At 40.8% G+C, this 24,089-nt stretch overlaps 1 protein-coding gene across 1 annotated transcript in view; it reads right to left on the bottom strand.

Moving 5' to 3' along the window:
* Positions 1-4,723: 4,723 nt before the first annotated feature.
* The window catches only part of LOC140349923 (ecto-NOX disulfide-thiol exchanger 2-like), a 71,311-nt gene continuing 51,945 nt past the window's right edge, over positions 4,724-24,089 (bottom strand). The window contains exons 4-15 of the mRNA XM_072436071.1: positions 23,095-23,235; positions 21,552-21,758; positions 20,015-20,248; positions 18,268-18,480; positions 16,918-17,024; positions 15,753-15,867; positions 13,999-14,183; positions 12,035-12,163; positions 10,689-10,745; positions 10,317-10,446; positions 8,704-8,789; positions 4,724-5,436 (exon numbers count right to left, since the gene is read on the bottom strand). Of these exons, the coding sequence (XP_072292172.1) occupies positions 5,305-5,436; positions 8,704-8,789; positions 10,317-10,446; positions 10,689-10,745; positions 12,035-12,163; positions 13,999-14,183; positions 15,753-15,867; positions 16,918-17,024; positions 18,268-18,480; positions 20,015-20,248; positions 21,552-21,758; positions 23,095-23,235 (1,736 nt within the window). The 3' untranslated portion in view covers positions 4,724-5,304. The remainder of the gene's footprint in view (positions 5,437-8,703; positions 8,790-10,316; positions 10,447-10,688; positions 10,746-12,034; positions 12,164-13,998; positions 14,184-15,752; positions 15,868-16,917; positions 17,025-18,267; positions 18,481-20,014; positions 20,249-21,551; positions 21,759-23,094; positions 23,236-24,089) is intronic.

Here is a 24,089-nt window from a genome sequence, read left to right on the forward strand (position 1 = left end):
TCTCTCCACTAAGGTCAGAGTCCGACTTATTTTTAGCTGAAACAAGTAGCGTGCGGTGATTTTATGGATGGGCAAGCAGACTTGGGGTGTTCCTCAATATGTAGTAGATAACAATTTTACGTAAAAGTGAAAAAAACATAGACAGAGTAAGTTTCGAACCCCTGTCTCCCGCGTGAAGGGCATGTTTGCCTTGATTGGCCTGACTGCAAGCCACTGCCTGTAATGGGCCATAGAGAATTCAAGTCAATTTAATTTATTTTGGTAACGCCCAAAATCACAACAGCAGCTCCCTGATCACGAATGAGTGACTGGTCAGAGCTGATTCTGCCCCATGACTTCAAAACACTGTTGTATACGACTGGTAAACTGAACCTTAAACCCCCATTTCTGTTTAAAGAGGGATTCTCTTTTTTAAAACAAAAATAGCCCCTTAAATCTTCTTTCAAACCATCTCTTTTCCTGCTTAGAATCTTCATCTCACTGTCTTCAAATGAGTGGTTTGTGCCTTTACGATAAAGATGCTCACTGCTAATCCTGAATTTGTATGTTTATTGTATTCTGCCGGCACAGAAACAGAACAATGTAGTGTATTCTATCCAATGCAGTGAGGAAAGTTGTAAAGAGCGTTACAGGTGAGACAAAATGCTGTATCAAGGCAGAAGACACACATATTCAGGATATCAGAGTTCTCACATTAGATCCACAGATTGAGAATGACTTTTGGATGAAAGTCGAAACATCTTGTTTTTAAAAACAGTGCCCAGATGACAGGAACTCAATATTTTTCTATGATTAAAAATTAAACGTTTTAAAGCCCATTGATCACATCTTCCATCTGAATACACATTGACTTTATGTAGTGAATGTGGTCAGGATCATTTGCATAAATCAGGATTGTGAGTCATTGTGAGTCATTGTGAGTGTAGCGCAGAGGAATACACGTCTGTATTTGTATGTATTGCAATATGTGAGCTACTGTGGCCAAGTATTCCGGGTGGGAGTAGGAGCTGCCGTCCATCCACACTGTGTGACATCATGTTCCTTCAAGGCTGAGTGACAGTGTGATGTGGACACATACAGACTGTCAATGACCCTCACCCTTCTCTTAGACCCACTCTAGAGAACATGTGCACTGAGGTGAGTGAAAGACTTAAGAGGCCTTTTCATGTTCAAAATAATCAGAAATTTAGCTTGATGCTGAGTTCAAGTGCTAAAAAAAAGGGGCAAGGTGTTCCTGAAAGAAAATGTTTCATCATTTGCTCGTTTGGTCTTTTTACTGAATGCAGTAATGAACCAGCTGTTATAACATCTCTGTAGTATGTTTCCATGCTGTAGGAGTTAGAAAGAGTGTCCACCTGTGTCCGTGTGTCCTTGGCAAAATACTTAAAGTGCATATAGAAAGTTTCCCTGGTTGGACCAGCTAATTCCATAACTGTCACTTACCCAGCAACCATAGAGTAAATTACCAGTGACATAGTGAGAAATTAGATATTGGATGTGCCTCCAAAAATGTGGACACGCCCAAATACTTCATTGTAACATAGGCTTACTACATGGTACTAACCTAACGAGCTAATGAACAGGAACATTAATAGATCTTTAGCAGTACTGAGGCCACTTTTTATTCCTACATTATTTATTAAAAGTCTAATTCCTTTGGCCTCTTTAAGACAGGGGGTCTGGGGGAGGGCCACATCTGATCTATTTCACAAAATAGATCATTTTATTTCCAGATTAATAACTCCATTACTCAAGGCTTTATCACAACTTGGCACACATTTGGTCGGTTTCGCTGTCATTTGCCCCGGCTGTTTGGCAGAAAGCCTGTGGATTGAGTCGAGGTGCGTCAGTAAAGTGGTACGTGTTGCCCAATCGCTCAGGCCCCACGTAAAAGCGATACTGTTGTACTAATAATACTGTCTAATAAAGGTACATGGAAGATCCTTGGAGCAGCTGTGTGGAGCTACGGTCCTGGGGATGAACTGTCTTGTCTTAATGTGAGGGTCCTGCTCCTGGCGCTGTGGGCTCTGTGCGGGTGAATGTGAGCTGACCTCTACGGAACTGTGAATATAAATTGTGTACATACATTTTTAACTGGAAAAGCTTAAAAGAACAAAGTAACAGAAATTTTATAATGAAATGACATCCTGGGCCTATCCCAGGTGGCGTTGTTGGTGCTTTTGATTTATCTTCTGAGCCAAACTATGGATTTAATGTCCGTAAACACTCCCCTTGCCACAAATGCATTTTAACAACTAAGCTGTGAGGGATTATAGAAAAAGAAAAGTGACAAACGGTTTAGGCTTCATAACATCTCTATGGGCTCTAAATTGTTCCTGTTGTTGATTTCTCACTGTATGCTGCTTATGAGCTGCACTAAGAGGCCGGGCGCTCTAAGTGTCATTGTGCTCTCCTGCCTCTTGGGTACAGCGCGACTCTTTTAACTCTGGGAACAGCTGATTCACTCAAATAATGGAATGTGCATGTGCAGAGGAAACTTGAGGTGCGGAGAGCCTTATTCTCCCAATGTCACCCCAGACAGCGGTTGTGTTGGTGCCGTGATAAAAGCTCTAGAGGCTCTAGAGGTGCAGTCACACCCTCTCTCTCGCTGAGCCTGACCCGTTCATCCCATCTCAGTCTCTAAGTGCAGGTTGTTCCGATGCCACGTTTAAAATGATTCAATAGCCTACACTTTTGTGCCAAAACAAAAGCAGGAAATCAGAAACATAATGTGAGTAGATGATAACTTGTTCACCAAACCGTGAGAAGGAAGACGAGGATAGAAGTTAAGGCGTCAGAGAATGAGAAAATTGCCTTTAAATGAGACGCAGACCCAAAGTGTAAAACATTGTACCAGTGTGTTAAAGGAAATTCCAGCTGCCCCCCTGGTAAGTAGACCTATTCAAAAACGACTAATATGTCCGTGCTAAAGCCGGGGGTCCACGGTTTTCTTTTGTCTAACAAGCTTTATGGTTGTCACAGAACAAGACTTGATGAATTCAAAGTTGTAAGACAGAACACAGTCTTTGTTTTGACAGATTGAGTGCAGCGGCAGCAGGGCTCAGTCTGTGACCAAGACAGGTTTCATATAAATCGTAGTTCATCTTCCACGTACGGCAGTTCAAAGTTTAGTCTTTGTCTCACTGACTCTGAGACCTACGACCCAGGATTTGGAGCTGCGATTTTCCCCACAACCATAAATCTTTTGCCACAGACGGCCAGACTAGTGCAGTGGACAACCCAGCTTAAAATACAAAATAACACCCAACACATTTTACTGTACTTTCCAGACTATGTGTCGTACCTTTTTTCATAGTTTTGGCCGGGATGTGACTTATACTTATATTTGTACTTATATACTTATACTCCGGAGCAACTTATATGTGATATTATTTGTTTTTTTCACACTTGCAACTGCATTTCATACTCCAGTGCAACTTATATATGTTTTGTTCTTCTCTATTATGCATTTTTTGGATGGTGCGACTTATACTCAGGTGCGATTTATAGTCCGAAAAATACGGTAAACTGTATTGTTAGATTAATGTTCAAACTCTCAGTAAACGTGTTCCTTGTACATAAACTTGTCTCTATATTTTCCACAGGTGCTATCACAGCCTATCACAGCATCGTCTAGTGCTAATCTAATCTTCACTAACTTGACTTGGAGACACAATTTCAGACAACACATAGAACTCACCCCATTGTCGTGTTGCGTTATAATTATACCAGTGCCACTTGTGAATCCTGTTGATGAATATATTCTGTGGATGTGAGTTGCTTGTCATTCAGCTCAAACTTGTTTCTCCCCCTGAGTCCTGGACTAGAGCAGAGCTTCGCCATCTTCATTCCTCAAAGGTCTGTCACTCTTTTATTAATAATACTCACTGGCTTATTTAGTCGGTGCAATCTGACACAGTCTGTGCTTTCCACTTTATGATAGCATATATTCCCCTGTCATCATAAACCATGGGAGCAAAAGTGGTGCAGTTCAGTAAATGTGCCCATTAACTAGGGGTTGGCAGTTTGAATCTGTCAAAGTTGCTGGCGCTGATACTGATAATCATACAACAAGAAAAGGAAAAAATGGTTGGCTGAGTGGCTAAAACTCGCACTTCACAACAGGAAGGTTCTGGGTTCGACTCCCAGGCAGCGTGTGTGGAGTTTGCCTGTTTCTGCCTGTGTCTGGGTGAATTTCCCAGCTAAGGTCATGACCAAGCTGAGCTCGAGATCTGGAAATGGGTCCCCGAGCGCGGAATGAATTTCTTACTTGAGGGATAAATAAATGATTCCATCACTTTAAATTATGAAATGGAAAAAGAGATGTGTGGGTTTAGAAATACGTGTATGTTTTTAATATTTTATTTTGAAAATCCCCAAATTATAAACATAAATGATACAAATCTGAGGTTTAGTTGTTGACTTGCTTATACAATTGGATGCCATATGAGATAAATGCACCCAACATCATGTGTCATGAAGTAGACCATATGGATCTTATGACAGAATAATTTAGCTTGAATCCATCGATTCAGCAGCATACGAGACACAGCATTGAATGAAAACCCAAACTTAAACATTTAGACAAACAAGAATCAAAAAGAGGATTCCAGTGTTGAGTTTTCTCTGCCCCACAGTGTCGGGCTCAGCTCTAGGCTGTAGAGCTGTGCTTTGCACTTGAGTCCCTCCACTACTGCTCCACACTTACGGCTAACAGCCGCCAGAAAACACAAAGTGCAGTGTTCTCTTTTTCTCTCAAGACAAAATGTTTTACTCCCAAGCAAATAAAGTGGCTAAATACAGGATGTGAGGGTAGAAGGTATGTGAATTAAATAATGTGGATGATACACAACACGGAACAGAAGCCGGGAGAAGCAGAGCAAAAGACGAGAGACACATTCTGTGCCCTGCAAGAGCAAAGTGGAGAGATAGAGCGGGGCAGCAGGGAACAGGTGCTTTTGGAACCAGAGACAACTGCAGCATCTGCACGTAGAACACAAAGCTTGTAAACACATAAGCTCTACCAAACCGTGCTTTTTCTGCTAATAAAACTCTGTAGGACACAGAAACTCAAGGTTACTGAAACGTAACCCCTGTCCTTTGAGAAAGTGCGCTTCTTGGGTTGGGTCAGGCCCATATGTACATGAAATAGGCTGGGTCCAGGTCAGGACGTGCGCAGGCTCAATCCGGGTTGGGCTGGAGTTTTTTGGACTCGAGCTTCACTGCCTTGACCAGTTCAATTTGTTGTCTTTCACATGTGAATATTATCCCAGTGTATTGTGAAGTGTGTCTCTATACGAAGGTCTATATGCTCTTGATGCCCAGAAATCCACAAAAGTTCCAGCGTTTCTCTAAACTGGCACCAACTCCAGACAGCTCCTGTCTGAAAGTGCAGGGCAGTCGAGAGAGGAGCGCCTCTACTTCACTGGTTGTAATCTGTTAACACACAAACACAACATACAGTTAGAATCATGCGTAGAACCAATAAACCATTTTTTCTTCCCTTGTCAGCAGGAATGTTTTATTTTCCAAGAAAAAATAAGACTCAATTAAAGCCGCAAGCGGCATCCAACGGCCTAAGACAGTGACACATTGTATATGTTCAATGCTGTGCTTAACCAGTGCAAATGAACACAAATGTGGGTCGAATGTGCGGCTCCAGCGCACAGAGACCGTGACACTTGGAATAAAAATATGGATAACTTTTGATGCTCCGCTTGTGTAGATGATTTTCCCAAAATATGAGCTTGATCGAGCTATTGCCCACAGAGGAGTTCATTAAAGTGTGAAGCATAAATGTGAACATTTCAAGGATTTGGCGTTTTTCCCATTTGTGACATATATTTGCGGCTCTACCGCACAGAGACCCTAGTACTTAAAATCAAAATATGGATAACTTTTGATGCCCCGCTTGTGTAGATGATTCTCCCCAAATATGAACTTGATCGGGTAATCGCCCTAGGAGGAGTTTGTTAAAGTGTGAAGTGTAAAAATGTGGTCATTTTAAAGATTTTGCGGTTTCCCCATAGGGATAACATGGGATGTTTCTGTCATCGCTACGGCTACGCTTTACCAAATATGACTTTGGCTCCCATACTTTTATTTTGGGGATGGCAAATGAGAATTGTGTGCAAAATATCATGTCATTTGGAAAAACTCTTGTTTATAGGCCACTCTGAAGGCCAAATAGTCCAAATTCTGCGAAAAGTTTGCGGCTCAGCTGCACAGAGACCGTAAATGTTATCCATAACATTTGAATAACTTTAGATGCCCCACTTGTCTAGAGGAGGTACACCGATTTTGAGATTGGTGAGCCAAACGCACTAGGAGGAGTTTGTTAAAGTGTGAAGCGTAAATGTGAACATTTCAAGGATTTGCCGTTTTTCCCATTTGTGACAGTATATTTGCAGCTCCACGGCACAGAGACCGTACCACTTAAAATCAAAATATGGATAACTTTTGATGCCCCGTTTGTGTAGATGATTTTCCCCAAATATGAGTTTGATCGGACAATCGCCCTAGGAGGAGTTTGTCAAAGTGTGAAGCGTAAAAATGTGGTGATTTGAGCGATTTTGCGATTTTCCCATAAGGATAACATGGGATGTTTCTGTCATCGCTACGGTTACGCCGTACAAAATATGACTTTGGCTCTCATACTTGTATGATCAGGATGGCAAATTAGAATTTAGTGCAAAATGTCATGTCATTTGGAAAAACTCTATTGTTTATAGGCCACTCTGAAGGCCAAATAGTCAGAATTCTGGGAAACGTTTGCGGCTCCGTCGCACAGAGACCGTAAAAGTTATCCTTAAAATTTGGATAACTTTAGATGCACCACTTGTCTAGAGGACGTACACCGATTTTGAGGTTGGTGGGCAAAACGCACTAGGAGGGCTTCGTTAAAGTGTAAAACATAAAAATGTGGTAATTTGAGAGATTTTTTGGTTTTCCCATAGGGATAACATGGGAGGTTTCTGTCATCGCTACGACTACGCCGTAAAAATTTAGGCATTTTTGTGATTGGCTTTTGTGATCGGGACGGCAAAATAGAATTTTGGGTAAAGTTTAGACAATTTTGGTAAAACTAATTTTTGACCTTCAATGTTAATTTAAAGGCCACTCTGTAGGGGGCGCTATCGCGGCCATTTCAATTTTGTCAGCCTAAACTGGTCCAAACTAGAAAGTTTAACAACTGATTAAAATTTGGTCCTAATCGGACTGGTTTTGATCAAATGGGAGCAATTTTTAGATCTGCAATATTCCAAAATAAGTTGTCCAACTTTGCGGCTGCGCCGCACACAGACCGTAAAAGGTATCTCAAAAAATTTGATAACTTTAGATGCCCCACTTGTCCAGAGGACGTACGCCGATTTTGAAGTCGGTGGGCAAAACGCCCTAGGAGGAGTTCGTCAAAGTTTGACGTAAACAAAATGGCTAACTCAGCTTGTTTTCATTTTCAAAGGAAGATGGCGGCCATAGGGTAAGTCTGGGGGCGTGGCCACAATAATATTTTTTTAATGAGTGAATGGGCGTGGCCCATTCACTCATTGTTGACTATTTCTGTCATAGCAGGAGTAAGTATGCATGATCCATGCCTTCGGCATGGGCTAGTTCACTGTACTTGCCAGTTGCAACGCTGCCTTCGGCAGCGTTGCGGGAGCAATAGGCCCTCCGCCCTGCTGGGGCTCGGGCCTAATAAGATAACTCAAGTCAAAAAGAAGGTCACTGTCAATGGGGCTTGGTTTCTGGCCTCTCTGCTCACACTTCTTCCAGTTCTTCCGGGGGATCCTGAGGCATTCCCAGGCCATGACATAGTCCCTCCAGTGTGTTCTGGGTCTTCCCCAGGGCCTCTTCACATGGGACATACCTGGAACACCTTCCCATGGAGGGGTCATCCAGAACAGATGCCCGAGCCACCTCAGCTGGCTCCTCTCAACGTGGAGGAGCAGCAGCTCTACTTCAAGCTCCTCCCATTTGACTGAGCTCCTCGCCCTCTCTCTAAGGTCAGTATTAGATCAGCCCCCCGCTGCCTCACGAAAGTCAGAATTGGCTCCAATATGGCGGCCCTCGTGGCGGCCCAAAAAGACAATAATTATATGGAGGCCCATAATACGCTTCAGACACTGGGTTAGGGTTAGCGTTAGGGACAAGAGAGCGGATTTGGAGAAAATTATTGCCTGAGCTGTATCAGCGGGACCGGTCTCATTCGCCGCCATGTTGGGGCCAGTAACTTCCGTTTCGGTCGCTGCCATATTGGAATTCTGAGGGCAACCATGGTCCCTACATGTCCCTAGATGCTCTCAACCACCCAGTCTTTGAACCGACCCCTATGTTTCTTCTCTGCGTGCAGTGAGTCCACAGGAGATCGGAACCACCTCATTCCTTTGGGCTCAGTGGTGAGCCCAGCCCAGCCACTAGGTGCTCACGTTCAAACTGCAGACCTGGCTCCAGGTATGGGGGCCCTGGCTAAGTCATACTAGGCAAATGTATAGTGAACGGCCCTTCTGTCTGTCAGTCTGACCCGTCAGCTATTCAAGAGCTACGTTTTCTCATGTGTGTGGATATGATACACTCACCATGACGTCGAATAAAACTTAACATGACAAATTTAACGTTCTGAAACTAGCAAGATAAAACATATTTTTCCCGCCTGAATATAAATACATTTTACATTTTTATATATACTTCAGTTACGCCTGTTACCTTGGAGTCCAAACGCTGCAGGTATGAGCAGATGTACTCAAGGCTGGCTCCAAACGGGTGAACGTGCAGAAACGTACAGATGATTCCTGTGAGTGAAGAGATAAGACATAAGTAGGTGTATGACATTTTAGAATTACAATTACCAGTCGCACCTTTTTTCATAGTTTTGGCCAGGGGGCGACTTATACTTATATTTATACTTGTACACTTATACTCCAGAGCGACTTATATGTGATATTATTTGTTATTTTCACACTTGCAACCACATTTCATACTCCAGTGCGACTTATATATGTTTTTTTCTTCTCTATTACGCATTGTTTGGCTGGTGCGACTTATACTCCAGTGCGACTTATATTATTATACACAATTATTGCGACAATAAAAAAAACAACTTTTGTCATCGTAGCTTTATGAACTCAAACATTTTGAATGAAAAGAAGCTATGTTAATTCAACAACAACAACAACAACAACAACAACAACACATTCGGTTTTGGAAATATTTAGAACTAATTTATTCAATGTCGCTCAGTTAGTGCAGTAATTGTATTTAGTTGAATTAATTGTGATCGATTAACCGAATAATCTTGGCATCTCTGGTCTACATTAGCTTCTACTTTTGCTACACAGAGAATGAAAACTTCTATATATTTGGATGGTGTAACGGAGGCTTTCGGTAAACTGTAACACAACAACTTGTGTTTGTGTTTGTGCAGTGCGATTATCATGGAGCGGGCTATTGAAAAAACAACACTCAAAATTACCAACTTTAACAAAACAACTCAAAGGTCACACTTTTCAAGCCTTGAGCAGCTCTACTTGCAAAATGAAAATAGCCAGAGAAAAGTAGTTTAACCTTGCACTAAAATACACAGAAATCGTTGATGCTTTATTTGCATAAATCCACCCACCGGAGACTTTCTGCTGTCACCGTTTATTTGTGATAAAAAAAAAGCCAATAGATGTGTGACAGCGCAGACGTTTGTGGAACAACATGCTCCCACATTATGAGCACCGACGCCAGAATGTCAGTGCTCAGCGTAGAGAATATTGGAGTGGAAAAATAAGCAGCAATATCATTTATGTGAGCCATTGCAGAAGAGCAACAGTGTTCAAGATTCTAAATAACCGTCAATAATTATGCTCGAACGGCAATGGACAATTGAACCCGAAGAAGATGGAGAACATTAACAAATAATGAAGCAGCAAATGAGGGAAAACACCAGAGGCATTTACAACATGGCAGGTCCTAAAGCCACTATGCTGAAGTAATAAAAGAACACATTATTGTATATTTTTTTGTTTAATTGGGTAGAAATAAATGTTGATGATAACAAGGTTGAGTATTTTGTACTGAAAAAATAAGCAGCAATATAATTATTATCAGTAAATAGGAAGAGCAACAGCTTCCAAGATACTAAATAACTGTCAATCATTATGCTTGAAGTGCAATTATCTATTTTCTGTGTGTAGACGGTGACATATAAAAACTTGCGCAGCCAAATTCAAGCAAAATTAAAGTAACATAGACGTATACACACGAGATTTTATACACCAGACTTTCAACATTTAACATTAAAAGTTTCATTTTATTGTGGAATATGATCTCACCGACTAGCAGGGCCTGTCTCTCGGACTGGACAGGGCTCTGCAGACTTCTCTCTGTTGGAGCTTCTTTCTCCTGACTGCAGGACACAACTGTGGACGCGACAGACACAACTGTGGACGCGACAGACACTTCCTGCAAGACAAAAACAACAACAACATAAAAAAGGAATAAAGAAAGTCTGCCATATGAACTTTGATATTTTGTCCAAGAAAACGTGGGCGATGAGAAAATGCCAACGTGCCTCATGTATTTCCTGCCCGTGTGGTGGACTGTTATTTATTCTATATATTTATTCTATAAGTAATGCACCGTGAACTGGAATGCCATGTTCTGCAGTGTAGGAGGTTGTTGAGGAGCTTGAAGACAGAACTTACACTGGTTTGATCAGTGCTTTCCTCTGAGTCTCCGTCGTCTTCCTGCGACGTCTCCAGCTGTGGCACAGAAGAAAGACGTGATGGAAAGACACAACGAGAAAAGCTAACTACGCTAACAGAGGAGAGAGGAGAGTACATAGTGTTCTAGGGATACTTATAAAATAAACATAATTACTAGTTGAGGAAAGCAATTGTATGTAATTGTAATAGGCAGCCTATGCAAGGCCACAAAGTCCAAAATCGTTCTTTGGTTTCATAGAACAAGAGCACGACTTTTTTAAAATTATGAGCAAGTCAAGGTTTCAAGAGTAGATTTATGATTATATGGAGTGATAATGAGATTTTTGAGATTTCAGACTAGGAACTATGTTGAAACACGCTTCTTTTGAAATCAGAAAAAGGTTTATTGCCAATGCCAGTGAATAAAAACGGATAATAAAAAAGATTCACAAACTAGGAACTTTTTTTCGGTGAAAAGCTGCAAATATAATAACAAAATATTAAAAATAATAATAAAAAGGCATGCATTTTTAAATTGGTTAAATAAATAAGATAAAAATAAACTTGTGATAAATACTTTGAATATATACCAACAATTTACAGTTTGGTCATAAAGAGTGCAAAAACTAGCAGTGCAAATGGGCAAGTAGTTGACATGACTATTAACAAACAGGTGTTGATGCAGTATTTCTTTTTCATTCAGAATGGCAAACTATTTACTACAGCGCTTCCACCAAATCACAAACAGGTGCATCTTTAATGTGCTTGTGACAATGACACCGCTTTACATGTAATTACGGCTTCACCAGAGGGTATGCAGATGGATGTGGCACACGAGCTTTAGTCATTTAGTCATTATCCAATTTAATAGATGATTGAACCCAAAGAAGATGAAGAACATTAACAAAGTAAAGCAACAAATGAGGGGAAAAGACATTGACAACACGGCAAGCCACTGGAGTAATACAAAACACATTCAGTATAATGGGTTAGAAATACATGTGGATGATGACAGTTTATCAGTTCAAATGTGAAAGTCCTATTGCACGATTATAAAGGTTAGTAAAAAAGGGATGCTGGGATGTTTTTTGAAGTGTCAGTTCAATTTTAACTGCACAAAAAATGTAACTACTCCGAAATGAGGATATGAGCCCGAGTGAAGTTTGAAATGACCTCTTTCACAGTTGGACTCCTCTTTTATCGGACTGAATTGATGAATATGCAGCGCTCTCTGTTTCATTTTGCTGTGCACTCATTACGCTCTAAACTAGTTCAAAATTGTGGAGATGTTGCATATACCCCAGTTATTACACAGCAGTTAAAATCATAAATGTTAGTAGACGCACTTGCATTCCATCCATGTTTTTCACGTCCTTCAGAGTCTGGACTTCTTTCTTCAGCTGCTGTTTTTCGTCCAAACTCTTTTCCAGGTCAGACTCCCGCTGTTTCAACTCTTCGCGCATTTTTAAGAGTTGCTGCATCAACAGATAGAGAGAACAAGAGATGCCAGTCAATATGCAAAGGAATGAGGTACATTTTGAATTAATGATATAGTTTTATAGAGTGAGCAATTGAAAACAACAACTAAAAACATTGAATCTCATCTGCTGAAGCTAAGCAGGGTTGGACATGGTTAGTACTTGGATGGGAGACCAAGAATACCCAAATAAAGATACAGTGGCTCAGTCAAACCGCTGCTAAATGCACCCATTGGAAGGATTCGCTGCGGTGCATTGACCGCCCCACTCCATGCCCTCTGCTTGGTATATATTTTTATATTATTCAACCTCTGCAATACCTGAACTACGGCTTTAAATATTCCTGAATCTCTTCTCAGATGAGGCTAAGAGCTGCCACAGACAGCTGCACTCCTCAGATAGATTTTTGAGCACCGGGTCATGAATAAAAGAGAGCGGAGCTATTTCAAATGTGGTTGAGGAACTCAATGGGTTCACTTGAGTAATCCTGTTCTCAAATAGAGCTTGGCTGAAGTTTAGGAAGAACTTGGATTAAACAGTTCAGGATATTGTCTGTCTGTAACAATATACAGTGTTAGACAGAATGTTCTGATGTGTGAAGAATACTAAAGAACACATTCCCTGTAGAGCTTGTATCATGTGTATATGTAGTAAAAGTACCGTCTGAATGCCCTGTAGAGCTTGTATTGCGTGTATATGTAGTAAAGTACCGTCTGCATGCCCTGTAGAGCTTGTATCATGTGTATATGTAGTAAAAGTACCATTTGCATGCCCTGTAGAGCTTGTATCAGGTGTATATGTAGTAAAAGTACCATTTGCATGTCCTGTAGAGCTTGTATCACATGTATATGTAGTAAAAGTACCATTTGCATGCCCTGTAGAGCTTGTATCACCTGTATATGTAGTAAAAGTACCGTCTGCATGCCGTGTAGAGCTTGTATCACCTGTATATGTAGTAAAAGTACCGTCTGCATGCCCTGTAGAGCTTGTATCACTTGTATATGTAGTAAAAGTACCATTTGCATGCCCTGTAGAGCTTGTATCAGGTGTATATGTAGTAAAAGTACCGTCTGCATGCCCTGTAGAGCTTGTATCACTTGTATATGTAGTAAAAGTACCATTTGCATGTCCTGTAGAGCTTGTATCACATGTATATGTAGTAAAAGTACCATTTGCATGTCCTGTAGAGCTTGTATCACATGTATATGTAGTAAAAGTACCGTCTGCATGCCCTGTAGAGCTTGTAGCATGTGTATATGTAGTAAAAGTACCGTCTGCATGCCCTGTAGAGCTTGTATCATGTGTGTATGTAGTTAAAGTACCGTCTGCATGCCCTGTAGAGCTTGTATCACGTGTGTATGTAGTAAAAGTACCATCTGCATGCCCTGTAGAGCTTGTATCACCTGTATATGTAGTAAAAGTACCGTCTGCATGCCCTGTAGAGCTTGTATCACATGTATATGTAGTAGAAGTACCGTCTGCATGCCCTGTAGAGCTTGTATCACGTGTGTATGTAGTAAAAGTACCATCTGCATGCCCTGTAGAGCTTGTATCACCTGTATATGTAGTAAAAGTACCGTCTGCATGCCCTGTAGAGCTTGTATCACATGTATATGTAGTAGAAGTACCGTCGGCATGCCCTGTAGAGCTTGTATCATGTGTATATGTAGTAAAAGTACCGTCTGCATGCCCTATAGAGCTTGTATCGTGTGTATATGTAGTAAAAGTACCGTCTGCATGCCCTGTAGAGCTTGTATCACATATATATGTAGTAAAAGTACCGTCTGCATGCCCTGTAGAGCTTGTGTCACATATATATGTAGTAAAAGTACCATTTGCATGCCCTGTAGAGCTTGCTGGAGGAAGCTGAGTTGCTGTGAGTGCGTGTTCTCCTCTTCACTCCTCTGTGGCTGGTTGTTCTGTTCTTGTTTGAGGAGCTCCACCTCGTTCCTGTAGGCGTCCAGCTGACAGCGCAGAGAGTCATTCTCCTCCTTTAAGGCTTCTGCTTGGGATGCAGCTAAAACAGGAAAGCAGGAGTAATAAGGTTGACTTAACCTTTATTTTGCCAGGTAGGTCAATTGAGAACTAATTCTCATTTACAATGAAACCTGGTCGCTGTAAACAAATTATGAAAAGCAATTTTGCACAAAATGTTATCCATTTGAATAAATTATGCAAAGTAGATGTTCTAATTTAGTTTTTATTTGAGGACTAGTGACTAGTTATGGGCATACCTCAAAGGTGCAATATGTCACTTTTCTGGTGGCGGGTCATTGCTTTGCAAGCACATGAAACTTTTCTATCTCATGGAGGAAGGCGAGTCACAAGTCAGATCTGTGGAGAGGTGACTCCACTCACAGTCAGAATGCATGTTTTTTATGTTGATTTGAGAAATTAATAACCCATGTAATAGGATAATGTTTTACCGCGCTTTCATTGAATCGATTTGAACTTCTTGCTTGGTTTGGTAGGCTCAACATTACAAACAAAACAGACACGGACAGTCAGGGACACGGCCGGCTCAGACAGAGATCTGTGCAGGAGGCCGAGGCAGTTCCCTGGACCATCCTCTGTTGTATTGTACTTTTTGTACTTTCGGATTATAGTGACACCCAAACGTCGCAGCAAAACTAATTTCCCCGAGTGGGAAAATAAAGAGAATTTGAACTTGAACTAAGATCTTTAAGTTTAGTGGAACATTCCAGACAAAGTTATAACATGTTCATGGGGACAAGCAAGTAGAGGACCCACCACCAGCAAAGTAAACCTTAGTAAGATACATATAATGTTTTGGATTTGTGATACATTATTAATAGTATGTATTGTTTTAGGCTTTAAAGAACTGCAGGAGAAATACCTTCAGCACATATTTAGCTAGAAAATAGCTTGCAATATTGTCTGATGCAGCAACATCAACAGCCACCAAAGAGCAGGGCACCTACACTGTCTGCTCATGAAACAATAAGTGTAGGCTCTGGTCATAACTCAGGAGTATGTGCCACTATTGTCGTTTGACACAAATATTAGCTAAGAGTCCCATTAAACGGCGCCAGTGTGTCCAGCGCTGTAGCAGCTTCTGGAATGACAGGTCTGTGACAGCATCGCTAATCACAGAAGTGAGATGGCACAAGGGAAGGGCTGAGCTGACGACTGCATTTACATACATTTGCATGTTGATTACCGGAGCTGTCAAATTAGCCCATGGCAAAGATCAGAATGATTAAAAGAAGCTTGTAAAGGAAGCATAATAACAAGGCAGAGAGGCGTGAAACTGTAGATGAAAGATGACCTTAGATGTTAAATTGTCAAAAGTGTGTTTTCCTGAGAACTGTTCTAAACTGTCATTAAAAAGTTTCCAGAGAAGTAGCACTTTAATGGACCTGATAAAATACATTTTTTTGTGTGTTAGTACACAATTCAACATTAATGTTGAGGGGACCATAAGTGATTTCACATATTAGGTAGTTATTAACAGTTTGAAGACTTGTGTAAGTGATGTTTATGTACAGCTTCTGCGTGAGACAAATACACTGCTCCGATTGTGAGAGGTTTAGGGTTCGCGATATCAGCACAAATACACTCAGACCTGAGTCCTCAGGGAGTTTATTGCTAGGATGATCTTCCATGTCGTCGTCAGACATCTCCATCTCCTCTTCTCGTCTAATGCCCATGAGCATCTCATTGTGCATGTTTCTGATCTCCTGTAACACACACCAGAGATGGGTTATAGACACATTTTACTTTGCCCTGACTGAAGCACGTAAATCATTTCAGAAGACACATATGGGCAACAGAAAGCTCCTGGTGGGCCTGAGGAATATGCTCTCGATCAACAGCTCCTACTTCTTTCTGTTACACACTACAGAGTAATGCTGCTTCGCTGGCACAATCCCATGAGACATTCAGTCGCTGGACAAAAAACAAACGCAATGGCAAAGTGTTGATTAACGACCACACATATGGGAACAAGAATCTTAGATGTGTTAAGAAAGTTATGATTGAAATGATGCATAAAATCCCCTATTTTAGAACAAATGTAATCATCATCATCAAAACAAATCATTTACCTACCTTACAGTGATGATTGTGATTATATTCAAGCCAGATGTATACCAAATACGTACGGTGTATGCAGACACAAGGAACTCACCGAGCAGATAAGATCCTAAATAGTCCATTTGAATTCTGTTCGTGACAATGCACAGTGCAATCTGGCCATGCTTCGTTTGGTCAACCCAACAGTTGTTTTTTGGGGTTTATCACTGTGAACTCACCAAGCAGCTTGTGTCTGGTCGTCAGGGGCAGTCATTTGATTATGTACTATTCATGAGTGTATTGTGAGGATGTATTTGTCCTTTTGAGGATTTTTCTCTATTGAATTTATGTCTTTCATGAATTACTATGGCAACCGTACTAATTTCTCATCACTCAGAAACCCATGGATAGTGACGATTGGTCAGTAGTTGTCAAAAGTATTGTAAATCACTAGTATCAAAACAACATACTCATTGGCACAAGTATTGATACTAAACAAATCATAAACAGAACAACATATGGCCTTTCCAGAATCATTATTTTAGAATTATCTGGATCTTTAGCAGAAGTAGAAAACAAAGTATTATTATTTTGCGTTGAAAATGTCAGTCTTTTGTGTTTTGAACCTTGACATAAAGAGTTTTTTCATATGATTTTCTTAAACTGAAACCAAAGCCAGTCATTTGAAAGCATTTGTTAACAAAGGGAAGACTAACCTGTACTTGCTTGCGCCAAACGTCCAGGTTCTTGCGCTGAGCTTTGGAGAAATTGTCCCATGCCTTTTGTTTGGAAGCGGCTTGGAATACAGACACAATCTGTTCAACTGTGGAGGTGCAGGAGGGGCAGAGCATCCACAGGGAGACAGAGGCAGGTGGGAAGGAGCAGAGTGTGAGAGAGTGCAACAACTCAACCTCATACTGTTCACTTCTTATGTGGCAGATTGTGCTATACTTGCCACCTTACTACTGCTTCTGCCTGTTTGTATCTTTCATCAAGCAAGTGTGTATGTTAAAATGAGTTACATCAATTGTGTAGTTAAGACACAAATCCACTTTTAGACTTTCTTTACATATTACTTTTCTGTTTTCTGTTCACAAACACATCATATGTAACACAAGGAGTGAGTGGAGAGTGAAGTGGATGTGTAGTTATTTGTTATGTACATGAAACATAGCAAAAATAGATCAAAAACATAACATAATTCCAGTTACAGATTAAGCTGTTCTATTCAGTTCATGGAGGATGAAGCCGAGCCGCAGAACACTGAAGGTGCAGGACAATGAATGTTGATGATGATGACGACGACGACGATGATGGCGATGAAGGAACCAACCTTTTATCGATTCTATTTGGTTACGTTTTGCTCAGAAACTGCATACACACAGAGCTACTACGTGTTATACTGAATGTGTTGACTCTCCTGTTTTATGGACTGATTGTAATTACAGAGAATAAACAGCAGTTTGTAGTCTGTGTAGCTTATGTGTGTGTGTGTGCGTGTGTGCGTGTGTGCGCGTGTGTGCGTGTGCGCGCGCGTGTGTGTGCGTGCGCGCGTGTGTGTGTGTGTGTGTGTGTGTTTGCTCTATTTAACATGCATGTGGTGTGTGTGTGGAGTTGAAATGCCGTGGGCTGTGCGGCTGCAGTGTGAGCTGTCAGAGGTGTGGGAGCAGTCTGCCTCCTCAGGCTTTTTCTCAGATGAACACAACCTGAGCAAGTTCAATCTCACCTTTGCTTTGCTATTTCTTTCTCAGTCTGTCCATTACTCTAATATTCCACCTTTCTTTTAGAGTCAGGTACATCTAGTTTCCTAAGGAGTCGAATAAATGATAGAAATCACTTACCTTTGCTCATTTGGTTTAACGTTTACATTAGAAATTACAGAACAAAACAGAAATACTTACATTTGTGGTAGTCACAGTGTAATTATTTAGGACGGTATGTGCTTATGTGTCTGAAATAAACTGTCCTGTTTTCTATAACATTGTACCTTAATCCGAATCAGACATACGAGACAGGCATAACTTGACAGTATCTAAATGGTGATCAATAGTGTACACATCACTCACATTGTCCCAGTATCCCAGCCAGTGCGCTCTTGAACTTTTCTTTGGCCTCCTCCATCTCCATCTCGTGCTGGGCTTTCTCTGTCATCAGTCTGCGGATGTGGCTGTTGGACGACTGGATCATGGAGTAGAAGTTGTTGGCGTTTCTGCGATTGACTTCACCTCGCTCCAGCCAGGTCAGGAGCACCCGCACCGCCTCCGCAAACTTCACATCATCTGGAACACAGGGTCATCAGATAAAGAGAGGAAGGACTGTTTACAACAAAGCAGAAGTTGAAAATAATAACAGAGAAGGGAAAAAATAGAGGAAACGGCTCAAAGATAAGAAACAAGAGTCTGGGATGAGTAAATACTATCACATTTGACCCAACTTTGTGGACCCTTGTGATTAGTGGGCTAATTGTTGTTGTGTCATACCAATAATGTATATAATTTGCCAGCAGCATGTCAACTAGTATTTTGTGTTCTTATTTGTCCAAAAATATATAGCTAAATCAAATAAATGAATACAAATAAGGCTGAGCAAAATAATATGTCTATTTGCCGTAACTCGACGAATAAAACTAGCCTACTGGAAAAAAATTATCAGAATTTTGTTGAAAAAACACCAAATCATTTTATTTTTCAACTATTTGCTTTCCTTAAGCGCCATGTGCACAGCGCATATGAGTCTTCATTTCCGGTCCTACATATGTTTCTGTAATGAAACAGAACGCGCGAGAGGGAACCCTTATTGCGTTGTTCAAATTAGTTTGCCTCTGTCAGCGCCACTGAACTGGCTAAAATCCATGTCATTCTCTATCATGGTGTGGCTTGATTTAAATTTGACTTGCGCATTGCATTGAAACACGCCAAGCAGCGTCATCACAACAAAGATGGCGGCGCCCGTGTCCCCCGCATGTTCCCCCCACTCGCCTTTGCTACCAAAATAAAGGATAGCGGCGTACAAAAGGTCGATTGAAATATCTTAACATTGGGAGATTTAGTCTCCCGATCGGGTTGATCGAGGCGTTTTCGGTCATTGACTGTTGAAGCCTGACCCCTGGTGGTCACTCCGAGTCAAAAAATTCCAAAATTTGGATCTTTTTTTTGCCTTCAAGTAAAAAAAAATAAGAATTTGCCTACAGTCCGACCCACTTAAAAAATGTTGGGTCGGGTTACAGCAAACAGACAATTTATTTGGGGCAGCCTTATAAGTAAGTTAATATGTTTTATTGATTGATTTAGTGATTGAAGATGATGTTCAAATCTCCCAGTATTACTATTTTTATCATTAATCTATATTTAACCAGGTGAAAAACCCTTTGAGATCTGAACTTTTTTCAAGGGCGACAGTATAAGAAAACGGTACTTGTGTGTTCAAAACAGACAGCTAACAAGCCCGGCAGGTAAATGCTTGAGGGGCCCCTGACCACAAGCGGACCCATTTCTTTGACATACCGTCTTAAGTCATGGTTAATAGCAGCAATGTAACTGTAGATTATGGGGACATTCTCCTCCGTCATAATGTCAAATCAGACGAACCATGATAATGTTTATAGACGGTTTATCAAAGGACTTTTTTTTTTTTATCTCAAGAACAATGACTCAATGTGATAAGTTGTGATTGCACCATTACATTTCCAATATGAGAAAACAAACAGTTCTCGGTGCAGTGAAATCTTAGAGAGCCCCTGTGATTTATTCCACTGGCCCAAAAGCTACCCTCAAGGAACCTCTTCACAGTGACCCTCCATCTCTGTGCACACACCTTTGATCTTGTCCCCCAGCAGGCTGCACTCGTGGTCCGAGTAGTGGACGATGGGAGGAGGGGAGGGCGGTCTCATTCGATCCTCTTCCACCTTGCGCCGGTGTCGCTCTTCTCTGGCTAACATGCGCTGGTAACACTCCCACTCGTACAAGTCATCTCTGGCCTGGGCGAAGTCCACATGGAGACGTCCGCTGTCCTTCTTGTCCGTGCTGGAGCCCAGGCGGACACGGTAACCTGTGGAGAGATGTATCCCACAAGTGAGTCAAATATTTATGATTGTTGTACTGAAGTACTGAGTAATCATGAATATTTGCATCCCAGATCATTGCACAGCTCCAAAATGTGGGTCATTCAGAACACACAAGTCAATTGACAAAATCCCTAATGTGATCAGATTCTTAAAACCGGATTAAGTTAAGAGTATGTTAATATGACGTAGACCATAAGGGCCTACTGTATAACAAAAGGATTAGAGAACCATAGTTTGTCCTGCTGCTGGGCATTAGAGCATTAGATTCAACTGAACAACAAGCCAAGAATAAATGACTGTGAATCCCAAAATATACACTAAGAGGCTTACTGTGTTTCTTACCCATAGCTCTTGGACACGTTTTAAATGCACATTGAGCCTACTGCGGAGCAAGGCCGGTCCCTGGAAGAACTGAAATTACACACTACAGCTAATTACACCCTGGCTATCTCGACACTGCCTCTCATCCCCACTCTTCAATGTTTGTATGCACCAAAGTGAATTTATAATGACTTAATTCACTGGAATGATCAAAGAAAGAACTATTGGCAGTATTCCATTCGTCCCATGAACATGACCACATCTCAAAAATTCATCATCATACAAAAACAATTCATCATTCATATTGTTCATGAAGCTATTCTGATGTGTATGTAATTCATGGGCAGACTACATACCTACCAGAATTTCTTGGTAAATTGTGCTACTTTTGACCGCTTGACCCTTTCAATTTGACTCACACAGCAGCTGTCCATCAAACTGCACTTTTACATGTCTGTCCTTCGTCCTTTTAAAGTCCAACATGGTGCACAGGAGGAGTTGCCGTGGGTCACCTGTCCTCATCTTGTGTCGCACCAGTCCACAGCATCAGATCGTTTTTCCTTGAGCCAAACGCTGAGCACATTTGGCTGCGGATGCGAAGAAGACCATGTCTCCGTGATACATTCACATACAGCGCTGTTAGATTGGAAATATTTGTTGGTTTATTGATGGACCAGTTTCTTCATCTCTTTCATATCAAGCATTTTTTGTGAAATTATTTCCTAATTTAACTGTGTCCAGTCATAACACAATCCAGTCATATTCCGTCATGCTGGATACTCTTTTACATACAGTTTTGTTGAGGAAATAATAAACACAATTTCCAACAGTAACTCATGTGCAACACAAATTGAACATGCTATTTTTTAATTTGCACGCGCAGTTTAGCACCTGGATTGATCACTATAATCCTTAATGAGCTGTGGCAGAGTCATTAAGTCAGCAGCGAAAATACATATAACCTACCAGATAAGAAAAGTGCTTTGTCCACCGTGAACTCCTCAGCAAAGCGAATGTGGCAGAAGTTTTTCTTGCTTTTGCGGATGGCAATGATCGGTCCACATGGACCAAAAATGTCATCAATGGTCTGTTCAGATGAATTCTCTGGCAAACCGCCCACAAACACCGTCCTACACCCGGGAGGGCGATCCCTCGTGGCTGGAGGGGCGAGATCTGCAAAAAGAGTAGCCATGAATGTTGAGTTTATTACTACTTTATGTGTTCAAGCATTAACATTAATTTGTATTTATTTATTATTATTTTTTATACATGATAAGCTTTATTATGATGAAGTTGAAAGATGAAAAATGTTCACGCATGGACAAATTTGAAGAAAAAAAAACGGGACTTGAAGAAAAAAAAACGGGACTAAATGGGACTCTGTGTGCCTTATTTCTTACTATTTTTTTTTGTTTTGTTGTTTTTGTGAGAAAAACTAAAATTTAAAGAAATGAGGGCCCCACGTCACTTCTCTGTTTAAAGAAGTTAGAGAAGGACAGCTAGTGGGAGAGACGACACTGATACATTCCAAATTAGTCAGAGGTCAGAAGAAAGAGAAGAAGAATTCGGTTTGGAATGGCTTTTACTACTTAAACGTACATTCAACCAGTCGAAATCCTCGTACGTCTAACGCCAGTTGAATGCTTGATTTTTACATGTTTTTTCAAAAGACTGCAATCAGTGCCTGTTCTCTGAGCTGCTCATTATATACATATATACTGTGAACTGCTCCAGGGCTGATGCGGACCACTGTGTGATTGCTTTATTCACTGGTCAGCAGCTTCCTCTCAGCTTGAATTCTATTTGCACTTTGTCTATTGACACTGACTGTACTGTAAGTGTCCCCATTATATCATCATATTTGAAACTTACTTAGACAATGTAACAGAGATGACACAGGAAGGGTAGGAGGTGGTTTTGACAACATTTCGGCGGAATTGTTCCACAGGTAAACAGCTTCTGCCCCTTAAAGATTATCTCCACAAAAGCCTTTCAGTGACATTTGACATTAGATGTGTTTTCAGGCCAAATGCAGCATAATCCCTTCAACATTCTCTCAGTCTGTCCTGGAGTCAGCTGCTGATCGGCACACTCAGAATAACTTTACAGGAGCAACACGTGGTGCATCCCAATCAGATATGTGCTGCTTTTTAAATGAAGCTGTAAATAACAATACATCTTAAAAACAAATCAGATTAAACTTTAGCAACCCTTACCCGACACGACTGTGAGTTCAAACAGTTTAGATTGCCCTAAATCCCCAATATATGTACATCTCAGTCACTTTCCAACTTCTCATATCATCAGAAAAGTATCTGGAGATCTTTGTGAGAAGTACACTTTATTATATGATTCTGTACAAATAACATTAACGAACATTTAAAATACTGTGATCTTGGTAACATAGTGAACACATGTTGTACTGTGCTGTTAAACATGACAGTTGGTGGTGTGCTTTGGCATAATGTGACAACTGCAGGAGCTCTATACTGTGTGGAAAGAGACTTACTGGGGTTGGGAGGGAACAGAGTGCAGCTCTTGCAGTGGATGATCTCCTTGACGACAGGTACATCTGGTACCAGACCAAGACCAGGCATCAGTGGATTCATGGGGCTGAACTCTGGCATCGGGCCCACATTTGGCTCATAGTCTAGAAATACAGGAGGAAATACAAATATGTTTGAAGGTAAGACAGTATAAATACTTTATACACATTTGCATTTGAAGATGTTTTACAGTAGTGTACATGTTCCTTCTAAGACCACCGGCCCATTATACAATACGCGAACATGTATGAATAAATTATGGCATAAACAATGTGCATATTTTATTAAGTTCCCGCAGAGTCAGTCACTCGGCTGTTGAAACAATTACCTTCTGTTTTATCAAAACAGCTGTGCTAAAATAATATTACTCCTACGCACGCATGTTTCCGAGTGCGCACACATCTCCTGGAACAGTGCTTTTGAAATGGAAATGACCTTGCTCCGCACTATCCTCATCACTGGTTCCTGCAGTGAATAAGGAGCTGATGAGGAATAATGAAACATTAAAATGCAAGAATAGTGCCCAACAAAAAGGAGATGTGTGCAAAGGTCATGTCTGGAACAGCAACAATCATTGCAGAAGGACAAGCAATAGTTTAGCTAATAATATTTCTTTGGACCGCTTTCCAATAAGAGCACTATTCCATTCATGTACCATTTTGTACAGATCTTAGTCATTTAAGTTAGCAACAAAGATTAAAAACATTTAAAGTGCTCTAGCTAAATCTTGGAGTCAAAGAGCGGCTTGTTCAATCAATAAGCCTGTCTCAAATGAACAAAGACGTGCAGATTGGAAATAAAGTTCTCCAACAGAGAATGGCACTGCTGTAAAACCAGCTAAATGGAATAAAGAGTGATTAAATTAAATGTGAATGTTGAGTTATTTTTCTGAGGCCTTCCCCTTTGAATGTGAACATTTGTTAAAGTTAATTTTATGTACAGTATATTGTAAAAATGT

This window comes from Eucyclogobius newberryi, unplaced genomic scaffold (genome assembly GCF_026437365.1).
Source record: "Eucyclogobius newberryi isolate DKJ021-1_F unplaced genomic scaffold, fEucNew1.0.hap1 SCAF_11, whole genome shotgun sequence".
Lineage (NCBI taxonomy): Eukaryota > Metazoa > Chordata > Actinopteri > Gobiiformes > Gobiidae > Eucyclogobius > Eucyclogobius newberryi.